Source organism: Gekko japonicus, unplaced genomic scaffold, assembly GCF_001447785.1.
Source record: "Gekko japonicus isolate JY-2015 unplaced genomic scaffold, Gekko_japonicus_V1.1 scaffold3770, whole genome shotgun sequence".
Classification (NCBI taxonomy): Eukaryota; Metazoa; Chordata; class Lepidosauria; order Squamata; family Gekkonidae; genus Gekko; species Gekko japonicus.
Window position 1 is genome coordinate 109775 of NW_015160945.1, and position 12103 is coordinate 121877.

Here is a 12103-nt window from a genome sequence, read left to right on the forward strand (position 1 = left end):
CTTTCCCTTTCTTTTATCTCAGGTTTCTGTCAGCTTCTTTTTTACACACTCTTATTTCTGAAATTTTATTTTTATTTTATTGAACAACAAACATACTAAACAAAAGGGACATTGAAATGTAAATTCAGTCTTATTAACTACCAATATATAAAATTAGTTCTAACAACCTAAAACTTACTAGGCTAAAAATGAACCTAAGTTACTTTGTGTTTTTACACACTCTTATAATACTTTGACAATATTAGGATCTGACTCTCTCGTCACTAATATGCCCTCTATAAATATTCTACTTTCCTTCCCTAGAATCCTAATACTTTTCACAGCACTATATGGGGTTCTAATCAGAAGACTGCTTTTTCAGACTCTATAGACTGCAGACTGACCATGGCTGACTGTTAAGTGCTGACTGACTTCTCTCTCTCCACACTCACACACTTCTTAGCTGCGCCCATAAACTCTCAGTCACCAACCAATCACCTCACTCACTCATCCCCCTCTTTCACCTCCCTTGTTCAACTTACCAAATATTTAAAAACACACACACTTAAAACTTTAAATCATTACATTCAGATTTCAGCAGCATTTCAAAATTTCCAGATAGAGATCCAATTCTATCTTTGGCCCTGAATTAATATGATCTTTCCATTCCAAATTATGTACAACATTGTGTTGTTGACTCTCAGGCTAATAACTTTAACCAATATTTCCCTTTACTTTATTTATATGAAGTATTTATATATCAATCTTTCTTCTGAGCACCTTATGAATTTCTTTCTTCTAGCAAAGCTTGAGTTTATGCTATATGTTAATTCTACTCCTATTTCACACCCTGAATCTAATTCTTCTGGCTTTCCTCAGAACTTTAAATTTATTTTCTTTCTTCAAAGTCCATTTCTACCCATCTAGTCCTTAGTTTTATCATCTCCTCTTTCTACAAATGTTGCTTGATAGTCGCTCCGGAAAGCTCAATTTTCTGTCTTTCTGCTTCTTCTCTATCTTTTCTTATTTCTTTTCCACATACTTACAATCTATTCTGTATATCTCCAATAGCTCATTGTTGCAATAGGCAATAAATGCTTTAATGGTGTGTTTTAGGCCAATCTGAGTTCTCAATAAAAAGGCAAGATCATCGGCACGCAGTAGGGCAGGCACTGGTCAGTTTTCCAAACTCAGTGCATGAGTAAATGGGACAAAGTCATTTAAATATAAATTGAATAGATGTGGTACAAGAACACATCCTTGACAAACACGTCCCTCATTGTTTAGTTTGACACACAGTGAGTTTTCAGAATAAAGGGAAAAGGTAAAGGTTTCCCTTGCTCGAAAATGACTCGAATTCGACTCTAGGGGGTGGTGCTCATCTCCATTTCCAAGCCGAGGAGCCAGCGCTGTCTGAAGACATTTCTGCGGTCATGTGGCCGCCGTGACTAAATGCAGAGGTGCACTGAACACTGTTACCTTCCTACCAAAGTGGTACCTATTTATCTACTTGCAATTTCTTGCTTTTGAACTGCTAGGATGGCAGGAGCTGGGGCCAGAGACGGGAGCTCACTCCATCACGCGGCACTCGGGTCTCAAAGTGTTGAGCTACAGACCTTCCAGTCTGCCTCTTCAGCATCTTAACCTCTGATTCATGTATTCATTTAAGATTCATTATTAACTTTAACGATGTTTTGGGGCAAGCTTTCAGCATTTAGCTTGTTCCATAGGCGTGCATGTGACACAGAGTCAAAGGCAGCCCGTAAATCCAAAAAGAATTGAAATCCTTAAATCAATGAAGGCTGCATATAAGGAGCCAAGTGCGCCTAGTGCATATTTGCTTATCAACAAGGCCAGCGTAAAGCAGTGATCCACACAAGAGTAACCCTTTCTGAAGCCTGCATCTTCATTGCCTAGTATCTTTTCCTCATCTATCCAGCACTGCGGATAAAATGCGTAAAGTTTGCCGATCACTGCTAGAAGGCTAATCGGTCGGTAGTTACCTGGGTCGGCTTTGTCACCTCTTTTATATATAGGTAAAAGTAAAGGCTTCCCTTGCTCGAAAGCCAGTCGAATCCGACTCTAGGGTTGCGGTGCTCATCTCCGTTTCAAAGCCGAAGAGCCAGCGCTGTCCGAAGACGTTTCCGTGGTCATGTGGCCGGCATGACTAAACACCAAGGCGCACGGAACGCTGTTCCTTTCCCACCGAACCGGGCCCTCTTTATCTACTTGCAATTTCTTGCTTTCGAACTGCTAGGTTGGCAGGAGCTGGAACTAGAGATGGGAGCTCACTCCGTCATGCGGCGCACCCGGGTCTCGAACTGCTGAACTACCGACCTTCCACAGCCTGCAGTTCAGCGTCTTAGCCACTTGAGCCACCGCAGCTCCTATATATAGGAGCGACCAGCAATGTTCTCCATGAAGCTGGAATGATTCCATCCTTATTTATCAGTATAAATATGGGTGAAATCAGGAGCTACCTTCAGTAGTTCCCACAGGAAATGCATCAAGACCAGATTTTTTCAGTTTTAAGTTTTTTATCAAAAATTATTAATGATAACCCTTCACAACTTGTTAGGTTTGTTGGTTGGGGTTGCTTGTTAATCAGTGTAAATGGGAATAAATTCATTAGTAGGTGAGTCTCCCCATCGGCTTTTTAATTAACAAGACGTGTTGATGTATTCGTCCATTTGAGCTTGTTTATATTAATAATAACACTATTGCAGTAAAAGGTCACTAAGGTACAGTCTAATGAGAGACTATGCTGTATCCTACACCAATTACTGGGTTGAGGTAGAAAATTCTTCAAAACAAAACAAACTTGAAGAGAGAGAGAGAAAGCACTGGGCTTGTTCCTGATCTTGTTCTAAACATGCTTGCTTGGAGCAACCACTGAACCCCAGTCATAGCTGCTAACTACCCCTAACACTGCAGGAACTGGGAACTGGGAAGTCCTCCTCCCCACAGCAATCAAACGTCTACCATCCCTACTTCCTGACTGGAATGATGGGATTCCAAGCAGAGATGTAAAAAATGGAAATTCTGCCAAAACCTGAAATAGTCACAATACTTGTTTCTTATCGATGAAATAATACTGAACTTGTGACAGAACAGATCCACAAGCCCTTACCTGTTCCTTCTGATTGGGCCCCTGGGGGGGTTGGAAGAATCTCATGGCCATCTCGAGCCTCTATACTTGGCGGCAAACCTTTTCCCCTCACTCCCCAAGGATGCCAGTTACAAAATGGGTACCCACTGACTGCCACCAATGACTCTTAGGAGTTTCTCCTGACAGACAGAGTCATATGTCTAGCATTCCTTACCTGTGTTCCTATTCCAAAATTTATCACTCTCAATGTAAACAGGACAATCTTTACCATCTGTTCTCCCCTTAAACCAGACTTGGAAATGAAATTAGGTGATGGATGGAAATATTTAACTGGCTGCAATCTCCCTCCCTCACTAGTCCCTATCAGGAAACAGAAATCAGAATGTGAACTGTTCAGGAAACATCCCTCTCACAAACTGATGCAGCTGCCAAGACAACAGTTTGAATCCTGCTCTCCCTATCTCTTCAACAGCTCAAGGACTATAGACATGCAGACACTAGCTTAATCCACTGTCCAGAGGTCCAAGAGGCACTGGGAGATTGTACCCCTCCCTTCCCAGGAACATCACCATCTCTAGGAGAAGACTGAAGGCCTAGCCATTGGCCACAGCAGGAAGAACCACAGAGAATTTGCCAACAAGAACACTCCACTCAACTGCCAGGTATCTAGGGACGGTAGATGTGAAGGGAATGTCACCTCTGGCCTCTGCCACAAGCCAAAAGTCCAGGATCCGCTAAGTAGTTTTTGTTATTTTGGTATTATACTACATCTGTTCCACACAAGAGTACATGCTCCACCACTGTGCTAAAGCCCCTGCCAAAGGTGATGGCACCTGCTCCAACTCCCAGCTGTCCAGCTGGTGTTAGATGTTTGTTGGGAGTCTTACCTTAATGTTAGCTGATGACGATGTGAGATGTCCTCTGGTTACCGAGCCTCTCGCCCAAAGGTCTGAGAAGGACTCAGCCCACTGCTGGTGAAAAGGACCGTAGGCATCCATCAACAGAGCGGTTTGCATTATTGTTGACCTTGAATGTTTATCATCTGGCTTATCACCTCTCGTGGAAGAAGAGGATGGATGCAGCCTTAATGGTTGGGTTCTAATTGAAAGCCTCCTTGCTTTTGGGCCACAAAGTACCCTATGGACAGGTCTAAATCTGGGCAGGGTTTGCATGTTTCTTGAGGTAACTAAAAGCCCACCTGGATGTGGGCAGTTGCTGTCCAGCTGCTGAAGTTGCTGAGGGAGAATGACTACATCACCACAGAAGAACCACAGAAGATGCAGAGTTACCACATTCATTCATCCAGTCACCATGGCCTGGCAGGACAGCATCACATCATCAAACCTGGTGCCAGCCATGGAAACAGAGGCCCAGACAACCTTAATACTCATGACTGCTGATTCTACATCCACATAAGCACTTCTTTAGCCATTAAAGGGGAAGATGCGGCACCTTTAATCATTCATGCCATAGCTTCATAGTTGCCTTTGGGGGGCTCTCTCTCTGTTGGTCAATAGCATTCCTCAGAAAACACCATCTCTGCCCTGTGGCCCTGTTAGCACTGAAAAGAGAGCTGCCGCTGAGTGAGGCTACTAGCCTGTTGGTGAGGCTACTAGCCTGTTGGGTGACCTCTCTTACATGCAGCCTTGGTAGGCCAAAAGCTAGTTGAAACCAGAAGATAGTAAAGTCATACCATATTTCAAGGTGTTGGCGGCACTTCTAAAAAAAACTTTGTAACATTCAGCTTCACAACGCATTATGGAGAACTTGAAAACTTGCACAATGTTTGGTATCCTCTTGGTTGATCCCAGTAAGAGGCAGTATGTGGGTTGTGCTTGGCTTTGGGTTTTGGATCAGCAGAGCTGCAAGCAATGTTTTTTTTTTCTGTACAAACCTGCCTACTGAAAGCCTTCAGAGACCAAGCTCAGCAAGCCTCCATTCTTACAAGTGAGGTGGGTGGTGAGATCCAACCCACAGACTGATTGTGGCCAGGGGTCATTTCCTGCAGGAGCGCACAGGAGCGGAGCTCCGGCACTAAAGAGCCCAGGGGGCGGGCACATGCAACAAGCCCCGCCCCCTGCTCCCAGCAGCCCTCAGTCAGAGCAAGAAGCAGTCAGGTAAGTTGCAGAGCCCCCCCCCCAGCCCAGCGGCACCTTTAAGACCAGGTTTTATTCAGGTACAAGCTCTCTCTCCTCTGTGAGGACAGATCTGCACTCCCTCCCCCCCCGATAGCTAGCAATCCAAAACAGTCCAGTGGAGCCTGAGCGGTGGGTGTTGCCTTCTGACACACTTCCGGTGACGTCAGGGGGTGTGGCATATGCAAATAAGTGATGTGAATGAGTTATGCTAATGAGCTCCTGCACCTCTTTTTCTACAAAATTACCCCTGATTGTGGCTCACATAAAACCAACAAGATCACCTGAAGGAGTGACTAGAACTAGGTTAGATGCATGCAGAGGCTTATTAGCAGAGACTGAACACGTCGTGCAGTATATGAAGAGCTGAGTCATCACAAATCCTTTTTTAAAAAGAAAGCATGAGGGCCACTTGCCACATCTCAATTTCACTTGTAGATTAGAGATTAAATCACTCCATAGTATGAAAACTGCCAATAAGGATGAACTATTACTGATAAAGCCGTGTGTGTGCGTGTTTTGATGGCTGCAACTAAAATTCATCACTAATTCAAAAGATCACACAGTGACAAGTACAGGAAACTATCCCGTGCTGTCCCACTACAATCAACAAGAAGCAATTATTTAACTCCATTTACACACGACTTTCTACATCATTTCTCTTTTCCTCCATTTTATCCTCACAGCAACCCTGAGAGGTAGGCCACCCAGAGAATGTATGACTGGTCCAACAAGCTTCCACAGAAGAGCAAAGATTCAATCCTGGATCTCCCAGATTCTAGTCCGACACTCGAACCACCACGCAACACTGGCTCTTATATAAAAGGGATGGCTGGTGTGGTTATTACTTCCCATATCCATATAATCCCACCTATGCCCATGAATGTATCTTTCACTCTCCTTGCATAATCACTTCCTTATAGAGGATAGTTGTAAATTTCCTGCATTGTGCACAGGGTTGGACTAGATAACCCTGGAGGTCCCTTCCAGCTCTATGATTCTATGATCCAGGGAGCAGTTATGGGGAGCTGCCATGAAGAACAATTTTAACATCATTCTGGTAACTGAAGATCCAGTCCTCTCAAATTGTGTATCAGGGTGGTGGGCTCGATTCTGAAGGGAGGGGAGGAACCCATCAACTGACTTACTTTGCAAAACAAGGCAGGATGTGTATGTGGATTTTGGCTGTTTCAATACAAAATTAATGAACTAGTACAGAAAAAGTTGATTCGTTACGAGCCTAGTTACACATATTCACATCACTGCAACACACAAAGAGATGCATATAAAAGTGTTATGTTTGCAGTGTTTTTTCTCCCCTTTAAACAGTGCTTTTCTTCATCAGTAGTATATCAGGGCCTGGAATATATCTTGTTACACCTAGGCAGGCAGCTCTCATTTACTGAGGTGTCCCGAGGGGTGGAATTGGCTGCAAGTTAATGTGACACCTTTGTTTTTTGGGGGAAAGTAACACTTTCTCAATAACCTCATCAATCGGAGATGGAAACAATTTAATTGTACTGTTAAAAGATCAAGATGCTTCATAGTAAAAAATAGAAATGATCAGCCTGGTTACTTTATATAAATATAGATATGTACAAACAAAAATACTGTTTCCACTGAAATGTAAATTGTTACACGCAGCACAAGTCATTTAACCTTAACAAGATACATATTTTACACACGTATAAACAATAGTCTAAAACAGATACACTGGACTTTAATCAAAGACACAACCTCATACAGTTGAGAGCAATCTGTTATTTTCAACTAAGCATGATGAAAAAAATGGAGAAACCTTTAACTAATCTGGCTACTAGGTTGGCTCTAAAGAGAAAGCTAGGTTTCCTCTGCTTCTGGCTGTGGGAATATCCTGTCCTACCAAATCCAATCCATCTGCAATTCATTTCAGAGAATTTTATAAATTATTTGCTCAGCACTTAAGTAGTTAGCATGTTTTCTCCTTAGTTCCAATGAATGACCATTTGACATTTCAATATATCCAAGCAAATAACTGCAGAAGAGTTCAGTTTGTTTTGAAGAAAGTGTCTGTCACGATACCCATTTTCAACTACAAGGAGAAGACATTGTGCAGATTTTGAATGAAAGACTTGATGCCTCTTCCTATCAAGGTCTTTTGCTAAAATAAGCAGCATAAAGGTTGGCACTGAGACTAACAATCAGCTCCCACCAATTACTAGTCTCCTGACAATAAGTGAACTGCAACAAGGACCTGAGATTTGTTTTGGTGTGTACAACTATATTATGATTAGAGAATTTTTCTATCTTTTTTTCCCATTTACTAACATGTCTCTACAAAAAACCTTAACATCAACTAACCTAAAAGAACATGAAAGTATCAGTACTGAGTTTTACATACACAATTGATAAAGTAAAAGCTTTTAGCCAAGACCATTATATATTTCCCAACTGGTAAATACACAAGATGAGCTTTGATATGGAAACTGGTTTTTAATTCCAGTACCGTAACATGAGGTAACCTAGCCGTCCCACTTAATAGGGCTCCAAATCTTTTCTCTTTTGTTTTTAATTAAAAACCCTGCAAGATTATTGTTATCAGGGGTCATTTCCTGCAGGAGCGCACAGGAGCGGAGCTCTGGCAGTAAAGAGCCCAGGGGGCGAGCACATGCAACAAGCCCCGCCCCCTGCTCCCAACAGCCCCTGGCCACGAGGAGCAAGAAGCAGCCAGGTAAGTTGCAGTGGGTGTTGCCTTCTAACACACTTCTGGTGATGTCAGGGGGTGTGGCATATGCAAATAAGTTATGCTAATGAGTTATGCTAATATGCTCCTGCACCTCTTTTTCTACAAAATGACCCCTGATTGTTATCCATATATTCTTAGAAAGTGTACTCTAGATTAATGTATGTGCCCATTAACACGTTTTTGCTACCTTTAATCATGTGAACAATGAATCGATTTTGACAAGCAAACTATCCGCTGGTATATAATTGATCATTTTTATTTATTTGAGCATGTATATACCACATTTCTCCATAATGGGGACCCAAAGCAGCTTACAATATGAAGATACAGCATAACGGGGGAAGGGAAGGGGCTTCCAATTCCAGGGAAAGTCCAGCAGACCTTCCTCCAGGTTGAGGCAACAACCCTTAGGCTAAGGGCCAACGTACGTACATGTTACAACATCCATGAGTCTACTAGGGGGACTCAGAACCATATTGCATCTGCAAGGACCTGATGGGAGCTCCATTTAAACGCACTGAGGGGCCCAATTCAGACTGGAGAGAGTTTGTACTGACAACTACCTACAGTGCCCCACTGCTTAATTTATAGGTTCTTAGATCCCCCTCACCTACAGGGTTTAACTTGTTAGCCTTCCTTACTCACGACAAAATACCACCCTTTGCTTGGCAATAAATTGTTTTACAAGTCTAGCCTCTTGCTCTCCCATCTATTTGCTTACCATCTGGAATCCCGTCAATAAATTTTTGCCAGTGAACCTCTTCACAGATGAAGCAGTCACAACAGGTATGCAGTTTCAGCACTGGCAAACAATGGGGAGCAAATTGTTCAGATACCCCAAAACAAACTGCAGTCCGCAAGGCTGCAAAGTCTACTTAGGGGAAAAGCTTCAAAACGACAAAGTTGTAAAACATCCTTGGCTCATACAAGTGATTTAATTCAACTGTACAAAGAATCTTTTTTCCACCATAACTGTATCTTATATCATCATTTGTTTTGATTTTTTCTCAAATTACATTACGTTCACAAGGTATATTACAAATCCTTTAGTGATAAGACGTCTTATGTTTCAGCTGGAGAATTTTTAATAAAGTCGGTTATTAATATTTATTGAAAGCACTATATTAAGCACAGAATCCCAGCTCTTTGACAGCTATTAAAAATATCAACAGATGTTTTTGGTGGCTAAAAACTGGGTCCCTTCTATCTGTGTCATCTCTCTTGCTGTTTGACCACAAAATTGGCAGCAGAGAATAAAACATCTGTGTGACAATCAGCCTCCTCAGCAGTGCTACTGGTTTCCTTAACCTCCACCTTTTTATTATTAAAGTATAACACTGCAGGGATAGCCTTCTATAGTTGCATACAACTCTCTGGGGAGTCAGCAAATACCTAACAATTTAGTCACACCAAATTGCTCAATGAACTTAAGGGGCTCCGCTTTCGTTGTAACAGGTTTGGTCCCAACCTTGCTTAAAACATCATTGCAGGTTAGAATATAGCACTCTTCCATAACGCCGCATACTCCCAGTCCAAGCTTGGTGAGACTGACAGCCTTCCACAGCAAGAAATTTCAAACACGGAAAACTATCTGATCCGAGTATGGTCCAGAATCACAGATGTGGGCATGTCTGATGAACTGAGATTAATTTTGTATATAAAAATGACCCTCAATATACTCCTACCTACTTCAAACTCCAACAGAGAACGTATTCAACAGCATTTCTAGTCATCAGAGAATCACTTATATTCCTCTCTCCTAACCATTCAACACTGAACCCTGTGGACAACAGCTGAGAGGAGGTGAACGGCATTTGATGCCACCAAAGTGGGTCAGACCCATATCAGAGGAACTACTGACATTGTGTGGTTGTAAAATGTGGAAATCTAATGCATGCCGGTGCAAGCAACTCAGGTCTCGAACTGCTGAACTACCGACCTTCCACAGCCTGCAGTTCAGCATCTTAACCACTTGAGCCACCAATATTACAACATTACAAACCTAAAACATAATATTTGTTTTGTTTTTACAACAAAAGGAATAATATATTTGGTTTTATCGATCCCAACATGAGTGTCCTACATAAATCTGAAAAAAGATCCATCATCTTGTGAAATGGTGGCTGCAGAAAATGGTGGCTGCAGAAAAAATAGATGCCTCTGTGAGGGGTGTGCACGGGGGGGGGGAATCAGCTTTTTCAGATTTGGGTCCATTGGATTAAAAAAAAGAAGCTATTTCCCGATATTCCCAAAATGCAATATCAGTATATTTGGATTTGGGTAAATAATTTGGAAACCCAAATTTATTTGACATTTAAAAATGCCTTATCTCTTCACTCGTGGAGGCATGCCACCACAGCAGTGCAACTCCACAAATGAATGGAAGCTAAATGCCTTCTCCCTTCATTGGCCCTGGCAGCACACCTCCATGAGTGAAGGAAAGGCATTTAAAAATGCCTTCCCTTCACTGGCGGAGTCACGCTGCCCCAGCTGCACAGCTCCACAAGTGAAGGGAATGCCTTCTCCAACCCATGCTGCCACAGTGACAACAGTGCAACTCACCAATATAGCTGACCCGAATAAAAGCCGAATAATATTGGGCCAGATACATCGATAGCCAAATCAGATTGTCTAATCAGCATTTAGCTGAATAAATACCCGAAAAATACCAATAAGGTATTTTGGGGGTGCCATGATCTGGGCTGTGCCTCCAGAGGCCTACTAGGCCCAGGGAGCCTGGCTAGCAGTAGGTGACGCTGGGCCTACAACTCCCAGAAGCCCCTGAGAGGTTTTGGAGCCAAAATTGACCAACAGGGAAGAAGAGGGCTAGGGAACAAAAGGACTGGTGCCAGAGCAGAAGCTGTTCTTTCTTCCAAGAGAGCAGAGCCAGAAGGAAGGCTGGTGCAGGAAGAAACCCTCATCCTGAGGGAAGGGTGAGTAGTCTAGTGTCACTTGGAATAGTGAGCTAGGGACAGTATATATTTAGACACATTAAGGCATTTTATTTCGTTTATTTTCACCCACTTGCTGTTATTATACTCCACCTTGTTGTTTGACCTCCTATAAAATAAACCTTTTCCTTGTTTCACTCTGCCTGGTCCTCACGCCTGTTATTCAGCCAAAAGGGAGGTCTGAAGGTCTTGGGAGGGTGCTCTGGGCCTTCTCAAGGGATCCTAAATCCAGAGTGGTGGCAGCGTCAGGTGACACCCCATCTGAGCCATGACAGTGGGTATTTATTTGGTTTGGTTAATACCAAATGCACACCACTAATATCTACAACTAATATAATACTGCATTTGGCTTTATTGATCTCAGAAACATATTTTGAAACCAGGATGACCATCCTATGCGCATTTTAAATATACATATAACCATATTCACCATCTTGGAAAATGGCAGCTACAAGAAAAATGTTTCCAAACTGGGATATCTACCCAAGAAAATTTTAAAGCAGTGTGCCTTGAAACCCACACAAACAATAAAATTCTCTGTACACATATATTTTTGTGGGGGTCTATTGTGGATCCAGGACTATCAGTCTAACCCAGCATAGTTGCCAGGAGCACAAAGTTTCAACCCACAGACTGTTTCGAGGCCTGTTATCAGAAAATCCTTCTACCTGGACATGCTAGCATCTGAACCTGGTGACCGTCTATATGTAAAGCCTGGGTTCTAAACTAAGCTGTGACCGATGTTCCTATAAAAACTATATCTGAAACAGAAATGTCCACTGTACAAACTCTTCCCAACAAAAATGTGAATCCTCGACTTCTGGTTTTGGCGACTTCCATGGCGGGTGCACTCCTTTGGTGCTCCAAAAGAGGCGGCCCATGATGAGGCAAACAGGAGGGGGGCCGGTTGATCCAGACACCCCCCCGGAGTCCTTGTAAGGGACTCCCAGCCTGGGGCATGGAAGGTTGCCTCTTCCGAGGCTGCGGCCAAGGAATTGAGGCACCTCCGAGCCCTGATAGGTCCTGTCGCCACGGTGCCATCATGGCTCCAAGAGGCGCAGACCGGGTGGGCGAACAAGAGATCCAATGAAAATAAAGCTCTCCCTACCTTCGCAACAGGCATGGAATGACGCATGAGCGCTAATTCCTTTTTGACTGGGTATTTGGTAAAGCACATATCCAAAGCCCTGAATGCCACTGACGG

General features: G+C 43.0%; 1 protein-coding gene across 1 annotated transcript in view; it reads right to left on the reverse strand.

Moving 5' to 3' along the window:
- GMDS (GDP-mannose 4,6-dehydratase) overlaps nucleotides 1-3160 on the reverse strand; it is a 91790-nt gene extending 88630 nt beyond the window's left edge. The window contains exon 1 of the mRNA XM_015425212.1: nucleotides 3110-3160. Coding sequence (XP_015280698.1) covers nucleotides 3110-3160 — 51 coding nt within the window. The remainder of the gene's footprint in view (nucleotides 1-3109) is intronic.
- Nucleotides 3161-12103: the final 8943 nt, after the last annotated feature.